The following is a 20,000-nucleotide window of genomic DNA, read 5'->3' as shown; positions in this document are numbered from 1 at the left end:
CTTACAAAGCGTCCTGAGGACATCATGGTTGACAATTTGTCCCCTGTTTGGAGAAGATTGCTTTTTCCATGATATAAGTGAATAACATAAGCTGTCATGTTCTAACCATGGCCTAAATTCACTGTCAAAAGTGGTGTCATTAGTGACTTACTTAGGCTGGATGCTGTCAAAAATCTCCTGGAGCGCAATAGCTCCGTACTTGACACAATACAGGTTGACATATACCAAGAAACCTGTACATAGCACAAAAGGAAAACATTTATAATCCATTATGCAAGGTGACAACAAACTGAAACTATTATTGTGATTAGGACTTCACTCACTCTTGATGAACTTAGTGGTTTTAGAGCTTTGAAGCCTCTGGAAGAGCAAAATGAAGATCTGCTTTCTGTACTGAATGAGGGATTCTCTGGCAAAAACATAGGAGGAAGAGCGTCATAACTTAGGTCAGTCACTGTCACCTTGCTACATTCATAGGTACTGAGAAGAAAAGTGACTTACGGGGGAATGTGCTCGATGATGCTGTTGAGCAGGTAAAATCCTTGGTGGTCGTTAGCCTTGGAGGCTATAAGCTTTTGGAAAACACCCAGCAATCCAGGCTGAGAAGGAAAGATGCATTCAATGTAATCGGTGAGAGTAAATTTATGAATATACGCGGACTTGTCACAACATTATCTGAACTCAAGTACTTAGGAGACTGAATGTACTATTTATCAAAACTAACAATTGTTAAGATGTTTTTAAAGTATTGAAGGCTGTAACTTTATTGCAATATACCATACCTGTCAACATTTGCATTTTAAAATATTGAAACTTTACCAGGAAAATAAGTAAAAATAAAGATTTTCATTTTCAAATCATCGGTACGTCAATAAAAAAAAAAAACCTGCGTTACTGGATTTGAACCCTCATTAACTCAAAACATGCAGCTCCTCTTGTTATCGAATTTAATATAAGTGAGCTCAAGTAGCTTGTTTACAGGGCTAATACAGTACATCTGGGGCCGTACTTATCAAGCTTCTTAGAATTACTCCTAAGAAGTCTGCTAAGAGTTGACTTAAGAGTAAATAAATTCTTTGCTGAAAGCTGCACTTAAAAGTTAGTTATCAAGCGTCTTACTCACACTTTCAGCGAAGTGTAGGACCGAATCTTAAGTGTCACACTCAGAGCTGAATTACGACATTACTATGTGCCGTAAACGGAATTTTAGGTGACGTCATTTCTGTGTCCATAGAAATGACCAATCACGGAAGGGAATCCGTTGTCTAAGAATAAAGAAATATCTTGGAAATATTTAAGTGGACAATGGGAGTGTATATTTTGACAATAAACTACAAAATAATACAAAACAAACTAGTCCCCGCCGGCACTCACGCCACCACTCCCTCTTCTATCGCCCACACACTCACTGACGTCACTCACCTCACGGCCACACACATACGCTACTGTCATAACATTTTCTTTCCAATTCATTAATTAGGCAACTAATTTGAAACTGGTGTGGGTGGCTCTATATATACTAGCCCACTGCAGCCACATGCAGAAATCAACAAGGAATCGAAAAGTATTAAATCTGTGACAAAAATAATATCCGCTCTGTCTAAACGATACCGTTTGATCAGCTGCTCGTCATCAAACAAATCCAGAACATCGTTCCGCTCCCTGAATGTTCGCGCACGTCTCTCTCGCCTTAGTGCCATCCCCTGCTAGCAACTCCTAACCACTTAAGACGCCTCTGAAGGTCTCTTAAATATCGTGGAGAGTAGGAGTGATTCTTAGACTTAAGAACGTTGATAAAAAGCTTTTATTCTTAAGTTTGAGAGTAGGACTAAATTTCGCAAATTCTCAGGACTTAAGTGTAAAATGGCACTCTAAGAAGCTTGATAAGTACGGCCCCTGGTAAGTATTCACAGTACTTTACTTTTCCACATTTTGTTTTGTTACAGCCTCACTCCAAAATTGAATAATTACATTTTTGTCCTCAAAATTATACATAAAATACCCTAAGATGACAATGTGAAAAGTTGTACTTTTTATAAATTTTGCAAATCTAATAAAAATAGTCAACAAAAAAATCACATGTACACAAGTATTCACAGCATTTACTCAATTTGTTGATGCACTTTAGGCAGCAATTACAGCCTAAAGTATTTTGAATATGATGCCAAAAGCTTGGCACACATATCTTTGGGCAGTTTTGCTCATTCCTCTTTGCAGCATCTCTCAAGCTCCATCAGGTTGAATGAGAAGCACTGGTTTTCACCCAGGATGCCTATGTAACATTGCTCCATTCATCTCTCCCTCCATCTTGACTAGTCTCCCAGTTCTTGCCGCTGAAAAACATTTCCACAGCATGATGCTGCCACCACCATGCTTCACTTTAGGGATGGTCTTGGCCTGGTGATGAGCGCTGCCTGGTTTACCTCCAAACATGATACCTGGCATTCACAGCAAAGAGTTCAATCGTTGTCTCATCAGACCAGAGAATTTTGTTTCTCATGGTCTGTGAGTCTTTCAGGTGCATTCTAGCAAACCTTTTAGTAAGAAACGGCTTCTGTCTGGCCACTCTAACATACAGGCCTGATTGGTGGTTTGCTGCAGAGATGGTTGTCATTCTGGAAGGTTCCCCTCTCTCCACAGAGGAATGCTGTAGCTCGGACAGAGTGACCATTGGGTTATTGGTCACCTCCTGACTAGACTATGATGAATGCAGCAATGTACAGAGATATCCTGGATGAAAACCAACACTTCCCATTCAATCTGATGGAGCTTGAGAGATGCTGCAAAGAGTTATGGGCAAAGTGGAACGGGCGAAATGGCCCACAGATATGTGTGCCAAGCTTGTGGTGTCGTATTCATAAAGACTTGAGGCTGTAATTGCTGCCAAAGGTATAGAAGTATTGCGCAAAGGCTTTTTTCTAATCGAATTAATTGTTCCAGCCCTAGCTAATCGTTATAATCCTGCCTCAAAACTTCCAGCAAGGTGAACTAAAGTTAATACATGCTTAAAAATTGTCACTGGAATTGTAATAGGCAAGCAGTGTGAATTATGTAGACGCAGCACTGAGCAGCCCTAGATAATGGTTACCATCCTGCCTCAAATCTTTGAGCAAAGTGAACTAAAGTTAGTATATGATTAGAAGTCTTTACTGGAATTACAAACCCATTTCCATATGAGTTGGGAAATTGTGTTAGATGTAAATATTTGCAAATCCTTTTCAACCCATATTCAGTTGAATATGCTACAAAGACAACATATTTGATGTTCAAACTGATAAACTTTTTTTTTTTGCAAATAATCATTAACTTTAGAATTTGATGCCAGCAACACGTGACAAAGAAGTTGGGAAAGGTGGCAATAAATACTGATAAAGTTGAGGAATGCTCATCAAACACTTATTTGGAACATCCCACAGGTGAACAGGCAAATTGGGTACAGGTGGGTGCCATGATTGGGTATAAAAGTAGATTCCATGAAATGCTCAGTCATTCACAGACAAGGATGGGGCGAGGGTCACCACTTTGTCAACAAATGTGTGAGAAAATCGTTGAACAGTTTAAGAAAAACTTTTCTCAACCAGCTATTGCAAGGAATTTAGGGATTTCACCATCTACGGTCCGTAATATCATCAAAGTGTTCAGAGAATCTGGAGAAATCACTGCATGTAAGCAGCTAAGCCTGTGACCTTCGATCCCTCAGGCTGTACTGCATCAACAAGCGACATCAGTGTGTAAAGGATATCATCACATGGGCTCAGGAACAATTCAGAAACCCACTGTCAGTAACTACAGTTGGTCGCTACATCTGTAAGTGCAAGTTAAAACTCTCCTATGCAAGGCGAAAACCGTTTATCAACAACACCCAGAAACGCCATCGGCTTTGCTGGGCCTGAGCTCATCTAAGATGGACTGATGCAAAGTGGAAAAGTGTTCTGTGGTCTGACGAGTCCACATCTCAAATTGTTTTTGGAAACTGTGGACGTCGTGTCTTCCGGACCAAAGAGGAAAAGAACCATCCGGATTGTTATAGGCGCAAAGTTGAAAAGCCAGCATCTGAGATGGTATGGGGGTGTATTAGTGCCCAAGACATGGGTAACTTACACATCTGTGAAGGCACCATTAATGCTGAAAGGTACATACAGGTTTTGGAGCAACATATGTTACCATCCATGCAACGTTAACATGGACTCCCCTGCTTATTTCAGCAAGACAATGCCAAGCCACGTGTTACATCAATGTGGCTTCATAGTAAAAGAGTGCGGGTACTAGACTGGCCTGCCTGTAGTCCAAACCTGTCTCCCATTGAAAATGTGTGGCGCATTATGAAGCCTAAAATACCACAACGGAGACCCCCGGACTGTTGAACAACTTAAGCTGTACATCAAGCAAGAATGGGAAAGAATTCCACCTGAGAAGCTTAAAAAATGTGTCTCCTCAGTTCCCAAACGTTTATTGAGTGTTGTTAAAAGGAAAGGCCATGTAACACAGTGGTGAACATGCCCTTTCCCAACTACTTTGGCACGTGTTTCAGCCATGAAATTCTAAGTTAATTATTATTTGCAAAAAAAAAATAAAGTTTATGAGTTTGAACATCAAATATCTTGTCTTTGTAGTGCATTCAATTGAATATGAGTTGAAAAGGATTTGCAAATCATTGTATTCCGATAATATTTACATCTAACACAATTTCCCAACTCATATGGAAACAGGGTTTGTACAACAGGCAAGAAGTGTTGATTATGTCGACGCACATAATCAACATTGAAAGAACATCTACCACCACTAGCCGCATTAGAGAGAGACAGACACAAAATAGGGGGTTGTTGCACTACCCTAAAGATCGGGCTAAAGGCTACACTGTGGCTTCCAATCTGTTCAATCGATCATCTTTTGATGATGATAGAGATCCCCCCCATCCCCGAGTGGTATAGATAGTGGGGATTACCTTTATTGCAAATGTTAATCAGAAATCAGAGAATATCAACATTAAGCTAGCGGGACAGTTAGGAGGAAGAAAGGGGGAGCAGCAGCATAATCCAGGATTTATTAGGCGATTTATTAAACTTCTCCAAGGCATCCCAATTACTTGCGTTTGTTCACAATTAACAGGTAGTCTCAGAATATATCTCATGTTAAAAACAGGCATCTACATACACACAGAAACAGACTTAAAGAGCATGCAAAAATTGCCATAACTTACTATTTTATCAGCAGCAGATGTGGCGATAGTGGCTCCTCCCTTCTCCAGGTATGCCTGAAGCAAGCGCACCAAAGGGGGGATGTTCCCTGTGCGCTCCCACAGCACAGGCTGCAGCAGGTGTGGGAATAAAGCCATGTAGGAAGAGGGAATGGAGTTGGAGTGGATCTCCAGAAGAAGAGACATCACCTGGAAAGCGTATGGGAGAAACTCTGCAAAACAGAACAAGCGTGAAGATAAACAGGTGGGGCTTCAATTTGAAAACATGTCACTGGTGGAAGAAACTGACCCTGGACATCGTTCTGGAGGATCTCTGTGAAAACCGGGAAGAGGGCTTCCTCGAAGCTGCCGACGGTGGTGGGGTTAGATTTGCAGGTGATGCGGACAGACAGGCACAAGGACTCAAACAGGTAGTGGTTAAAGTGGGGCTTGCTCGGGTTCTAAACATAACACACAAGATGACTTTAGTGTATTCCACATTCCTTTAGAGAAAACAGCAGGTAAATGTGCGTTACCTTGCTAACTAAAAGGAGCTTCTGAGTGAGCTGATCAATTAGTGTGGGAATATAGGGAACAATGGCTTCCTGGAGCAGCGAACAGCTACGCATGATGGCTTAAAAAAAATAAAAAGGCAAAGGCAATGTTAAATAACTGGTTTATGTATTTTAGAGGGGAAAAATCTAGCAAACCTTTCATAATGTATTCATTTTCTGATGAACCAGGATGTGCCATTGCCTTGAACAGATTGTCGAGCAGTGGGTCAGTAAAAGGTGCCATCTCTACAGGGGTGATGCTGGGGAAACAAGCAGTTATAATAACACATTATAACATTGATCACATGTTAGCCATACATTAAAGATGACATTAGTTGAGCTACATAAGACTTAATGATATTTTTCTCACAGTGTTGTGTTGTTTGGGCCTCTCATGGTAAACAGCCTCTCCAAGGCATAAGCAGCATATGTGTGTTCCACAGCGCTCTCTGCCTGCAAGTGTGTTATCAGTAAAGGAACAGCCTGTAGCAGTTGCTCCTTAGGAAGCTGAAAAGGAGGCAAGTTTTCATTGAGATATTCATCCAACTTTTTGTCAGCTATGAAGAAAGCAAGCGTTAAGCATACCTGGCTTCTAAAGATCATCACATACTTGATGGCATCTGCTTTCAGCACTGGGAATTCATTAACTGCAATGACAATCCAAAATGTCTATTCATTGATATACAGTACACGTTTAAGACTGTTCACATTTAGTAATTTTTTGAAAATGGTCAAAGTAATATACAATTTGCAGTAATACATCATTACTATACTATAATAGATTAAAGATCAATACTACTAAACTTTTAGGCCTTAAACAAAACAAACAAAATATTTTTTCAGCATATTCTCACCGAACAATGATTTATTGTCTATTTATTACTACTGATAAAAGACACTAAGTCTAAATGTATTCTGTTTTTTCACATTTTTCATTCCTAATTTAGCGCTTAGGTTTTATTGAGAACTATAGAAAGATGTAGTTTGACTATTTCGTATACAGCCGCATTAACAATAAATGTGCACATCACACAGTATGTTCCAATAGTTTCCGTATTTGCAGACAGTTCATTGTGGTGTTTAACTTACCGTTAGAGGATTTTAGGTCTGGAAGGATGTGATTCACAAAGAACTCAGTCAAATTCACCAGCTCATTGGCTTGAGTTATTCCATGCTAATAAAAACAGAGCCAGTTACAAATGCATAAATTCAATAATTCCCATCCAAAAAACACCCAAAATACCTTCTGTGTCTGTGCTTTAGATGCCAGCGAGGTGACTAAATAGATGGCGGCATCTTTGTGCTTCCAGTTCAGTCCAGGGTTCTTTGCGTACTCCGCCAGCATGGAGTTGACATATCCGGAGAAGATTGCTGTAACTGGACCTTCAAAGAACTTACAAAGACCTCGTACCAAGTCACATGCCGCCCTGCGACGAGTGTCGATATCTGAGGAAAGATGAGAGCAGGGTTAGAATTGGCACAATGCTCTATCGTATTTTAAAATCAAACTACTTGGATGCAGATGTATTTATCAGGGCTGTCAAACGATTAAAATATTTAAACTCAATTAAACTCAGTTTCTTTATAGTTAACTAAAAATTAATCATGATCAATCGCAGATAAATATGATTTTTTTGGCATTTATAAGTGTACCCCAGACAGATCATTTTCAAGTTTTAATACCATGACTGGACAATTGGGGAGGGGGTCCAAACCGAGTTGGGTTGAGGTTTTGATGTTGGTGTGCTGTGCCTTTTTTCCTCCACACATAGCGTTGTATGTTCCTTCCAAACGACTCAATTTTGGTTTCATCTGTCCACAGAATATATTGCCAGTACTGCTGTGGAACATCCAGGTGCTCTTTTGCAAATTTCAAACGTGCAGCAATGTTTTTTAGACAGCAGTGGCTTCCTTTGTGGTGTCCTCCCATGAACTAAATTCTTGTTCAATATTTTACGTATTGCAGATTTGTCAACAATAATGTCAGCATGTTCCAGAGATTTCTGTAAGTCTTTAGCTGACACACTTTCACCTCATTGAGCATTTTGCACTGTGCTCTCACAGTCATCTTTACAGGTCGACCACGCCTAGGGAGAGTAGCAACAGTGCTGAACTTTCTCCATTTGTAGACAGTCTGTCTTACCGTGGACACATGGACATCAAGGCTTTCAGAGATACTTTTGTAACCCTTTCCAGCTTTATCATCATCATCAGCCATTGTCAGTCCACTGCTGGACGAAAGCCTCAGCATGTTTCTGCCATAGTGAACGATCTCTAGCTGCTCCCTGCCACTGCACTGTTCCCCAATATTTGTCTATCTCATCTCGCCATCTCACTCTTGGTCTTCCTCTATTTCTGCTCCCATCCATGGGTCTCCATGATGTCATTAGGGAAGTCCATCTATTATCTGTTCTACTGATATGTCCAGCCCACTTCCACTTACTGAATTTGATAGTTCTCATAATGTCTTGGACTTGCGTTTGTTTTCTCACCCATTCATTTGTTTTTCTGTCTTTATATGTGATTCCGAGCATATTTCTTTCCATGTTGTGTTGTGCTGCTGCTATTTTCTTTTCCATTTTATTTGACAATGCCCAGGTTTCAGCTCCATATGTCATGGTTGGTAACACGCATTGAATAAAGACCTTTCTTTTTAGGCTTAACGGTATTTCTCCTCTCATGATGTTGCTCAGTTTTCCATATTGGCACCAGCCCAGTCTGATTCTCCTCCCTATCTCCTGTTCTTGACTCTTTTCTTTCAGGCTAAATCTCTGCCCCAGATAGATATATTCATTAACTTCATCAATTTCATTTCCATTAACAGTCACAGGTCCATGAGGTACCATGGAATTTGCCATAACTTTTGTTTTCTTCATATTCATTTTCAATCCACAACATTTGCTGGCATTTGCAAGGTCTTTAAGCAGTCGGCAGGATTGGGCCTCAGCCTGTGACCAAACAAAGGAATTGACACTCTCTTTGACACCCAGCTTTATGCAAGTTAACAATTCTTGATCGTAGATCTTCTGTGAGCTCTTTTGTGCGAGGCATGGTTCACATCATGCTTTTTGAGAACAGCACACTTATCACAGGTGTGTGTTTTTTATAGGGCAGGGCAGCTTTAACCAACACATATGATCTCGTCACATTGATTAGACTCCATGTTGTCTGACCCTGGCTAGAAATCAGCTCTTGGAGAAGTCATTAGCCTAGGGGTTCACATACTTTTTCCACCCTGCATTGTGAATGTTTACATGATGTGTTCAATAAAAAGATGAAAAGCTGTAATTTGTTGTGCAGTATTAGTTTAAGCAGACTGTGTTTGTCTATTGTTGTGGCTTTGATGAAGCTCAAAACACATGTTATGACCAATTTATGCAGAAATCCAAGTAATCCCAAAGGGTTCACATATTTTTTCTTGCAACTGTATATCAATTCATACTGTAATGACCAGCTAATGTTAATATTTTATGTTTGAATTTGATGTCAGTTTTACCCATGTTTACAAACACACCATTCGTGCCTGAAAGGTGATTGGCGGAGAATAAGAAAGTGTTATGTGTCGGGGGAAGCGCGGACTCACTTGTACAGGAGGTAAAACCTGTTGGAATTGTGTTGTTTGTTTTTGTAAGATTGGTAATAAATGTTAAAAATAGTGTCAGACTTAGTGTAATTTCTTCTGGAGGCTACACTATATTATATTACATTACCGGTAATTTGTTTTCAATAAAAAAAAACAACATTATTTTCAAGCCATAAGAACGGTATGGAATCAGAGTGTTGGTCTTGAACTGGGTAAGAAGCTATTTAACAAACAGGAAGCAATATGGTATAATATCGCTAAAATTCGTCACATTTTATCCACCAGTGACACAGATAATTATACATGTGTTTTGTACGTCTCGTCTTGATTACTGGAGCATATTATTTTGGGTCTCCCCATGTCCAGCATTAAATTATTGCAGTTGTTACAAAATGAGTCTGCTAGTCTTTTGGCTAAAACAAGAAAGTTTATGCTATGCTGGTTTAGCTTTTCTGGTTCCCGGTGCACATAATATGCGACTCAAAGGTTGTATTACTTACGTACAAAATACTGAACGGTTTAGCACCTTCTTGCTGATTCTATAGTACCTTACATTCCATCTACGTTTCAAGAACACCGACTTGTTAGTGATTCCCAGAGCCCAAATAGTCTGCAGGCTCTAGAACGTCTTCTATTCGAGCCGGGGAATGCCCTACCAGCAAGTTAGATGCTACCTCAGTACAAACATTCAAGTCCCGCCTTAAAACTCATTTATACACTCTAGCCTTTAATAGACCCATTTTTGAACTAGTTGATCTGCCGCTTTTCTGCTCTGTCCCCCTTTTGCTGCTTGGAGAGGATACCAGGTGGCAATGGTTAATCTCTGGAGAGGTACCATTCTGGAAGAGATGCTAGCTGATGCTAATTGAGACCCGAGAAGGACCACACTTCTATGCACAGCTGTAGACATCTCTGCGTAGCTGACTGGCTGAGGTGGGAAAAAGATTAAGATTAAGATTAAAGTACCAATGATTGTCACACACACACTAGATGTGGTGAAATTTGTCCTCTGCATTTGACCCATCCCCTTGGGGAGCAGTGGGCAGCAGCGGCGCCCGGGAATCATTTTGGTGATTTAACCCCCAACTCCAACCCTTTGTTGACACTCTCCCCATGACTATTTGCTGGTTTCAGTCGGACTCCCACTTTTTCTATAAATTTAACAACTAATTAATTTAACAATTCAACAACTGTACCCACTTGACATCCATTGTAGGGTCCCGACATCTGCAATCCCTTCTCAAGGTTTCTTCTGTTTCCCCACCTGGGTTTTTTTTTTTCCCCTTGCCCGGATGTGGGTTTATATCAGGGAATGTGGCAGTGGGTTTGTGAAGCCCTTCAAGTCACTCGTGATTAAGGGCTATACAAAGGAAATTTGATTGAGAAAAAGAAGGAACTTATTGACTGCAATGTCGGACTTCAACTGGTTAAAATGGCAGACTCCCGCAAAACTAACGGTATTCCTCTACCATATATAGAATTATCCGCTGACATACCGAAGGCAAAAAGCTCATTTGGAGCAAGTTTCGAAAAAAGCAAGATTGTTTTATAAATTGTGTCCACCACGCCTCCATGATTTTATTTCACATTTTCAGGACTTATTGGGATCCCAAATACACCAAAACAGATGCCAACAAATAAGAAAAGTTAGTTTTGCATAATAGGGCCAAACAATGAAGTGTCTAATAATAAAAATATAATAACAGTAAGAAGTGTAATGCATTTATGGCCATGTGTGAGCAACCATGTGACAAAAATTGTGCCAGATAATTGCAACCTTGTTCACATTTCCCCCAGAATCATGCAGTCCAATTTGACCACATATTGCAAAAATGAATGCCTACCGGAGCCTTCAAGGTCCCGCCGAATGTATTCTTCAGAATTGTCCTCAAAGGCCTCCTCATCAGCACCTAATAGGGTAAAAACACAAAAGCTGGTCAAAGTTACAAAAGAGAACATTTGCATTTAAGCATCAGTCACTTCAAAAGAAGGCCACAAATACAGGCAACATTAAATAATAATTAAATAAAAAACTTAAAATATATATTTTTGAAATTTTTCATAAAGAAAAAAAAAAGTAATCGCTTACTTCTAAACTCCATATTGGGCACAATGACCTTTTCACAAATGCTAGTTAATGTATTTTGATCCTCAAATAGATTTTTGTAGTGTGGCCTTTCGCAGACCGATGCCAAAAACTGAATGGCATTGCTCACCAGCTGCAACAAAACAAAGCAAATTGTCAGGTAAAAGGGGAAATTTCAAATTCCAACCAGGATCTTCCCTTCAATAGTAGGCCTACCAAGTCGTATTTAACTTCCTGGCCGGTAGAAACTAAGAGGTTCCAGATGGCGGTGACAAAACGAGGAAGATACGGCTGGAACTCTTCGTCATACTTCTGAGCATAGAGAGCAGCGTTGTCACAGATCTGCGACTTGAGGAGCTCCAGAAGTCCTGCTTCTTCCTCATCCTAAGAGTTGACACAAACGTGAAGTGAAGTGAAGTAAATTATACTTGTATAGCGCTTTTTCTATAGAGACTGAAAGCGCTTTACATAGTGAAATCCATTATCTACATCTTTAAGCTACATTTTAAACCAGGGTGTGTGGCAGTGGGAGCAGGTGGGTTAAGTGTCTTGCCCAAGGACACAATGGCAGTGACCAAGATGGCGGAAGCGAGGATCAAATCCGAAACCCTCAAGTTTCTGGTACGGCCGCTCTACCAACCGAGCCACGCTGCCCCAAACAACACTTTTTCATCTTCATGCATGGGAAAGCTAGTGTTTGCATCAAAAGTATAAAACACTTACATCTGTTTGTAAAAGTTTATTATCCAAAGTGAGAAGCGCGTGAAAATTGGTCATCCAGGTCTCCATGTTATCTTCAAAAAACTCAGGAAGGTCCTAAAAAATAATGCAGAAAAAACAATGAAGCCCATTATTTGTGATAACAAAGCCTGTGTAATTATTTCAATATACCTGAAAGTTAAGACTGTAGAAAAGTTTGGAGATGAGTGTGAGCGAAGAGAAGAGGACCTTCAAGGCATTGACGTCAGTGCCATGAGTCTGACACAACTCAATGGTGGCCTGCAAGCAAACAAGGAAGGTGACTACAGCACAACTTGCTTAAGTCGGGACCATTTCTGTATACAACTTGTTAAGTTTTGGCCCACCATAAGTGGCATATTAAGTTGACACCGACATGAAATATGATAACCCACCGGATAATTTCTATGAAAAATGGGTTTGTTTACTTCAAAAAGTATTTGTCAATTCTGCCATACACGCAAGGCTGTAACTTCCTGTTTAGTGCAAAGTAAGCTTCGTGTAAAAGCATGGCATTATTAACCTGGATTATACCTAACAAACCACACACAATTTAATTTGATTTGAATATTCTCATTCATCCAGGTCATTGTATTCTCAGGGCATTGAATCGACAGCAACTCGACTGTTGTTTGGGCATCTCCCCTCTTGTAGAGGATAACTACTCTGGATCCTGCACCAGGCCTTAAGTCTGTGAGCATGACTCGATGAAGCCTGCTCGGATATTAGGCATATCAAAACATAAGAATAAAAATAATGGGGGGGGGGGGGGGGTTTGAATGGTATTTTATTTTTTATCATAAAGAAATACAATCATGTGTGCTTACGGACTGTATTGATCTATATTGATATATAATGTAGGAACCAGAAATATTAATAACAGAAAGAAACAACCCTTTTGTGCGAATGAGTGTGAATGAGTGTAAATGGGGGAGGGAGGTTTTTTGGGTTGGTGCACTAATTGTAAGTGTATCTTGTGTTTTTTATGTTGATTTAATAAAAAATAAAAATAAAAATGATTTCTTGTGCGGCCCGGTACAAATCGATCCACGGACCGTTGCCGGGCCGCGGACTGGTACCGGGCCGTGGCCCGGTGGTTGGGGACCACTGATTTAGGGAACAAATTAACAGCGATAAGCAAGGCATGACTCTAATCTTAAAATCCTCCATTATCCTCCATTCTCGCCCCACGTCGAAAGTTAATATGCAAAGCAAGGGCTAGTTTCGGTTACATTGACAAACGGGTTATACATATCAATTGCACCATAAATGTGCACAATTTGCTAAGAATGAAACAAATGCGTATGGTTTGCCAGGAATGAAACAATAACGTAGACGCCCAGTCGGCCACCTTTCCAATTACCTGGAAATCCTGAAGAAGCAAAAATCAGTACAACTCCTGCCTTTATGAATGTCTAAGACATTTTTACGATCTTGAAATAACGCACACATTTTAAAGTCGGGAGTTGTGTTCGCCTTTTGGATATTCCAAGAAATGGGGAAGATTATGATCTCATCATGACAAACCTTGAACAACTCTGTCAGAGGTAAAGCAAATGTTTCCAGAACGAGTTTGATCTCCAACCAAAGCTCATTTGACTTAAATTCATGTCGATACCTGCAGTGGTCGAAGACAAAAAAGACAAGTTGAGTATAGCATGAAAACAAAAGAAAAGAAAAATTCCACATACCGTATTTTTCGGACTATAAGTCGCAGTTTTTTTCATAGTTTGGCCGCGGGTGCAACTTATACTCAGGAGCGACTTATGCGTGAAATTAACACATTACCGTAAAATATCAAATAATATTATTTAGCTCATTCACGTAAGAGACTAGACGTATAAGATTTCATCGGATTTAGCGATTAGGAGTGACAGATTGTTTGGTAAACATATAGCATGTTCTATATGTTAAAGTTATTTGAATGACTCTTACCATAATATGTTACGTTAACATACCAGGAACGTTCTCAGTAGGTTATTTATGCCTCATATAACATACACTTATTCAGCCTGTTTTTCACTATTATTTATTTCCAAATTGCCTCTCAAATGTCTATTCTTGGTGTTGAGTTTTATCAAATAAATTTCCCCCAAAAATGCGACTTACAGTGCGAATTATATATGTTTTTTTCCTTCTTTATTATGCATTTTCGGCCGGTGCAACTTATACACCGGTGCGATTTGTACTCCGAAAAATACGGTATACAAACAATAATGTGTTAAACAAGTTATTTTACATTGTTGTACACAAACCAGTACATAACAGTACATTTATGGAATTGCGGAATTGGCCAATAAAAACAAATCTATTGTTAAATATGGAATATCAAGAAAATTGTAAACATGGTCATCTTGAGGAGAAATAATATTTGAATGGGAAAATCAAGTGTACGGGACTGCTCATTCATTAACGAAATACTTAACAGCCCTTTCCCTAATAAATCAACGTCCAAAAGCCACTTGAAACAAGGGCTATGTCTGCAAACAAACTCAGTGCTGTACGCTTAGCTTCTTCACTAGTAGCACTCGTGCTACTAAATGAAAGAAATTAGTAGCACAGAAACATTTTTGTAGCAATATGAAATGTCTTCTAATCTAATCTGATCTAAACTCATATCCCGATATAGTTTGGCCCATAAATTAACCCATAATTGGAAATATTCGTTGACATAAAATATATCCACCATGCCTTGATTAAAAATTTTTGGGACTAATGAGGATCCCAAATACACAAAAACAGGTACCAACAAGTAAGAAAAGTAGGTTTTGCATAATAAGATCCCAACGTGAGAGGTGTTTTGAAATAAGGAAAAGGAAAACGCCTTAAAAATAATATAAGAAAAGTCAAATATAATCTCCAATTAGGGCTGAGCGATATATCGAATATACTCTATATATTGCGGGTGTCTGTGCGATGTAGTGAGTATTCGAGTATACGTTCTCACGCAGTTGCTTTTAGCTGCGGACATTACAGTACAGGCTTTCCTCACTCTTTCTTGTCTCTCCTTCTCACAGAGACAAAACAAGTGCACCTTGCATACTGTCGCGCGTGCAACGTCATACGCCCTCATGGAGCAGAGAGGTAGTGGCATAGGTAAAGTTAGCAGTGGCAGGTGGTGCAAGCGGAGCCGTGCGAGTGGTAATACGAGAGAGAGAAGATGCGAATCTGGTAACAAATGGAGGAAGAAGAATTAATTCCCAAGAAAAACAGCACGGGGTCCATCGTCTGGCGGTAATTTTGGCTTCAAGCGGGAAGATGTTGAACAGACAACCGTAATATGCAAAGTATGCAGCAAAAGCGTTGCTACAAAAAGTAGCAGCACCGCTAATTTGTAGCATCATTTGAAAAGTCACCCGCTAGAGAATGAAGAGTGCTTGAAACACTGCATGTAGACATCTCGGCCAGTGCCACACCCAACAAAATGCCCAAGCAACCAGCACTGACCCAATTGAGCCTTGCGTCTTCCATTTCCACATCAACACCGTATGAAAAAATAGTCAACAACAGAAGGAGATAACGTCCGCAGTAACCTACCACATAGTGAAGGACATACACTATTTTATTTCCTATTATGCAGCTAATTTTTATTTGACAGTTATTGAAATATCTTGTGTGACATCATGCACAAAAGTGCACTTTATTTGTTTTTAACTGTTGTAGTGGCGTTCTGTACAAAGTGCACTTTAATTAAGTGTTGTTTTGATATGGCATCTTAGTGACATCATGCACAAAAGTGCACTAATAGCTTGTTTTAAAATGTCTGACAATCTTGCACTTTCTGTTTTGAAATTACATGAATGTTTGTGCCACTGCTTAATAACTGTTTAATAAATACAGTTTTGGTAAATTGACTTAGTTGTGATTTCCCTCTCTGCATGAAAGTTTAAAATTAGCATATATTAATGCAGTATGAACAAGAATGTTTTAATGTAGACACAGAATCATCATACTGGTGTGATAATATGCATCAAGTGTTAATTCAAGGCTAAGGCAAAATATCGAGATGTATCTCATGTATCGTGACATGGCCTAAAAATATTGAGATATTAATAAAAGGCCATACCGCCAAGCCTTATCTCCAATCTTCTTTAAAACACATTTAGCTATACTCAATTCTTCAGATGACAAAAACACAAGAACAAAATGTGAAATAAAGTTATCTGGTTTAAGAGGACATGTTTGAAGGTCAGCAGCAACAAGGAAATAATTTACCTTTAACAATGGTGTTTTAATAGGTAAACATTATTATAGGACATACACACAAAAATGTTAACCAGGAACACCAACTTGCCAACTGCTTCATGATGCTGTGTGGCAGGCTGTTCTGAAAATTACCTTTACAAAGTCATTAATTATAGTTACTCGTTACTTTAACAAAAATGTAATTGAATTACTAACGGGATTACTCTTTAATAAATGTAATTAATTACGAGGGAAATTGATTATTTAAAAAATATACTTCTAATATCTGGCATAATGCAGTTTAGGTAAGTTTCAGTGTGTGCATGTGCCTTTTAAAAAGCAGTGCCTGTTGCCTAGTGACGTGAGTAATCTGAGTTTGAGCGTTTTTTGTTAGCTTAGCAGGCTCACAGCGGCAGTTTGTCAGCCCTGACAGCAGCTCTTTAGAATCTTTCACTGGTTTGTGTTACCTCTGCTTAATAAATAGATTACCGGTAAATGTGCTTCCATGGCTGTATGTTCTTCTCAACAAACGGGGTAATATTTGAAAGGCAAGTTTGTCACTTCTATCATTGACGTTATTCAATATTCTCTCTGACCGTACAGCACTGAAACTACAAAGCTAATGCTAGCCAGGACAAGCCACACACCTGCAAGACATCTCATCTGCTTGTGTTGTTGTGGACGAGACCCCCGATGCAAGACAGGTCTTATTTTCTCAAAACTATTACCAATTAATTCTATTTACTGTTAAAATACTGGTTACTTTCGGTTGTAACATGGTTCTATTTACACTTTCTTTAAAATGTATTAAACACTTATTATACTGTTTGGATATTTAACATTAGTTTTGGGCGATACTACAAATTTGGGTATCAATCCAAAATCAAGTAGTAACAGGTGCAGTATTGGCCATGTCGATGTCAATACAGATACTTAACATGTTCAAGATCATTGAATTATTCAATTTTTGATCACAATTAATGGATTCTAAATATTAAATACATTTGACCAAAAGTCCGCTTACAATGGATGGAGCCGTTCAATTCTGCCTATGGAGCCCATAAAAAACATCCAACACCTCCATTAGGGTTTTATACACATGATACAAGTATATACGTATGTAATGTAGTTAAGACCACAATTATAATAACATTTAATATTTACGTATACTGATCATTTTATGCATACGCGGCGCATTAATTGTAAAAACGTATCACGTTTGCTTTTTTTTTTCCTTCGTCACTGATTATTACTCACTGAAGACTTTGAGAGCCAACAAAAATAATAAAACATCACTTACCAATGTGTTATTAGGATGTCGACTACTAAGATGTTTATATGTTCCCATTTAGATAAAAAATTTATCATAATCCTCACGAAGGAACGGGGTGCAAGGAAGCGAGGAAACAGCAGACCACTTGACGTAAACGTAGGGACACACGGAAGTGATTACGTCGCCGCAATAAATAGTTTGTCTGTGTTTCTGCTGCCGTTTGTTTGTGGTGTGGGCGCTGCTGGGTCTGGTGCAGGGGGGTGGCTGAGGTTGTGACTGGTGGCAGCTCGCGCGTGGTGGTTGTCGGGGCTGACGAACTTGCCGGCTTCATACTCGTTTATTGTTGTGTTGGTTGGCTTGTCGGGTGTGGGCCTGCCGCGCCGCCCTTCGCGCCCGGTGTCAAGCCGTCGTCTGGGGCGGGCTTTTTGGGAGTTGTCCCTGGGTGACGGGGGTGCGCTGCCGGACCTGTGGGGCTTGGGGGAGGAGATCGGCTAGTTCTCAGGGGCAGTGGGTGCCGAAACTTGATCGATGTCCCGCCGGCCTGTGTATGGATTTGTTGTTGTTATATATATATATATATATATATATATATATAGGTATGTGTGTGTTTATAGATGTGTATATGTATATATGCATATATATATACATATATACACACATATATATATACATATATACACACACACATATATATATACACATATATACACACACATATATATATATATATATATATATATATATATATATATATATACATACATACATACATATATATATATGTATGTATATATATATATGTGTATATATGTATATATATGCAAGTATGTATGTGTATTAATGTACAAACCCCGTTTCCATATGAGTTGGGAAATTGTGTTAGATGATTTGCAAATCATTTCCAACCCATATTCAGTTGAATATGCTACAACATATTTGATGTTCAAACAGATACTTTTTTTTTTTTTTGCAAATAATTATTAACTTTAGAATTTGATGCCAGCAACACGTGACAAAGAAGTTGGGAAAGGTGGCAATAAATACTGTTAAAGTTGAGGAATGCTCATCAATCACTTATTTGGAACATCCCACAGGTGAACAGGCAAGTTGGGAACAGGTGGGTGCCATGATTGGGTTTTGATTGAGACTTGTATTAGTAGGTTGCACAGTGAGGTACATATTCCGTACAATTGACCACTAAATGGTAACACCCGAATAAGTTTTTCAACTTGTTTAAGTCGGGGTCCACTTAAATTGATTCATGATACAGATATATACTATCATATATACTATCATCATAATACAGTCATCGCACAAGATAATCACAATGAATTATTTACATTATTTACAATCAGGGGTGTGTGGGTGGGGTGGGGTGGGGGGGGGGGGGGGTTGGATATGGACATCAAGTAGTGGACATAGAGAGAGAGAGAGAGAGAGAGAGAGAGAGAGAGAGAGAGAGAGAGAGAGAGAGAGAGAGAGAGAGAGAGAGAGAGAGAGAGAGAGAGAGAGAGAGAGAGATCGATCAGAAGGCATAAGAAAAAGTATCTGCATTTGATTGTTTACATTTGATTGTTAGCAATCCGGGGAGGGTGTTAGTTTAGGGTTGTAGCTGCCTGGAGGTGAACTTTTATTGCGGTTTTGAAGGAGGATAGAGATGCCCTTTCTTTTATACCTGTTGGGAGCGCATTCCACATTGATGTGGCATAGAAAGAGAATGAGTTAAGACCTTTGTTAGTTCGGAATCTGGGTTTAACGTGGTTAGTGGAGCTCCCCCTGGTGTTGTGGTTATGGCGGTCATTTACGTTAAGGAAGTAGTTTGACATGTACTTCGGTATCAGGGAGGTGTAGCGGATTTTATAGACTAGGCTCAGTGCTAGTTGTTTAACTCTGTCCTCCACCTTGAGCCAGCCCACTTTAGAGAAGTGGGTAGGAGTGAGGTGGGATCTGGGGTGGAGGTCTATCAGTAACCTGACTAGCTTGTTCTGAGATGTTTGGAGTTTAGGTTTGAGGGTTTTGGAGGTGCTAGGGTACCAGGAGGTGCATGCGTAATCGAAAAAGGGTTGAACGAGAGTTCTCGCCAGAATCCTCAAGGTGCTTTTGTTGACCAGAGAGGAGATTCTGTGGAGAAATCTCGTTCGTTGGTTAACCTTTTTGATTACCTTGGTTGCCATTTTATCACAGGAAAGGTTAGCCTCTAGAATGGAACCTAGGTAGGTGACCTCATCTTTCCTGGTGATAACAATGTTACCCACTTTTATGGTAAAGTCATTGACTTTCTTGAGGTTGATGTGGGACCCAAACAGGATGGATTCTGTTTTACCCAAGTGTATGGATAGCTTGTTGTCAGCGAGCCAGGTGCAAGTTCTACAGAGCTCAGCACTGAGGATTTTCTCCACCTGTGA

At 39.5% G+C, this 20,000-nt stretch overlaps 1 protein-coding gene across 2 annotated transcripts in view; it reads right to left on the bottom strand.

The window, feature by feature from the left end:
• cse1l (CSE1 chromosome segregation 1-like (yeast)) overlaps positions 1 to 20,000 on the bottom strand; it is a 46,657-nt gene that overhangs the window by 6,135 nt on the left and 20,522 nt on the right. For both annotated transcript variants that reach the window (XM_062054013.1, XM_062054006.1), the window contains 17 exons: positions 13,665 to 13,755; positions 12,291 to 12,398; positions 12,123 to 12,215; positions 11,616 to 11,783; positions 11,403 to 11,532; positions 11,158 to 11,223; positions 6,974 to 7,176; positions 6,820 to 6,904; positions 6,316 to 6,377; positions 6,101 to 6,237; positions 5,887 to 5,990; positions 5,713 to 5,810; positions 5,487 to 5,637; positions 5,201 to 5,409; positions 502 to 599; positions 324 to 409; positions 152 to 233 (listed from right to left, as the gene is read on the bottom strand). In XM_062054013.1, coding sequence (XP_061909997.1) covers positions 152 to 233; positions 324 to 409; positions 502 to 599; positions 5,201 to 5,409; positions 5,487 to 5,637; positions 5,713 to 5,810; positions 5,887 to 5,990; positions 6,101 to 6,237; positions 6,316 to 6,377; positions 6,820 to 6,904; positions 6,974 to 7,176; positions 11,158 to 11,223; positions 11,403 to 11,532; positions 11,616 to 11,783; positions 12,123 to 12,215; positions 12,291 to 12,398; positions 13,665 to 13,755 — 1,971 coding nt within the window. The remainder of the gene's footprint in view (positions 1 to 151; positions 234 to 323; positions 410 to 501; positions 600 to 5,200; positions 5,410 to 5,486; positions 5,638 to 5,712; positions 5,811 to 5,886; positions 5,991 to 6,100; positions 6,238 to 6,315; positions 6,378 to 6,819; positions 6,905 to 6,973; positions 7,177 to 11,157; positions 11,224 to 11,402; positions 11,533 to 11,615; positions 11,784 to 12,122; positions 12,216 to 12,290; positions 12,399 to 13,664; positions 13,756 to 20,000) is intronic.

Source organism: Entelurus aequoreus, linkage group LG01 (assembly GCF_033978785.1).
Source record: "Entelurus aequoreus isolate RoL-2023_Sb linkage group LG01, RoL_Eaeq_v1.1, whole genome shotgun sequence".
Lineage (NCBI taxonomy): Eukaryota > Metazoa > Chordata > Actinopteri > Syngnathiformes > Syngnathidae > Entelurus > Entelurus aequoreus.
The sequence above is the reverse complement of the archived record's forward strand: the minus strand, read 5'-3'. Positions and strand labels throughout refer to the sequence as shown.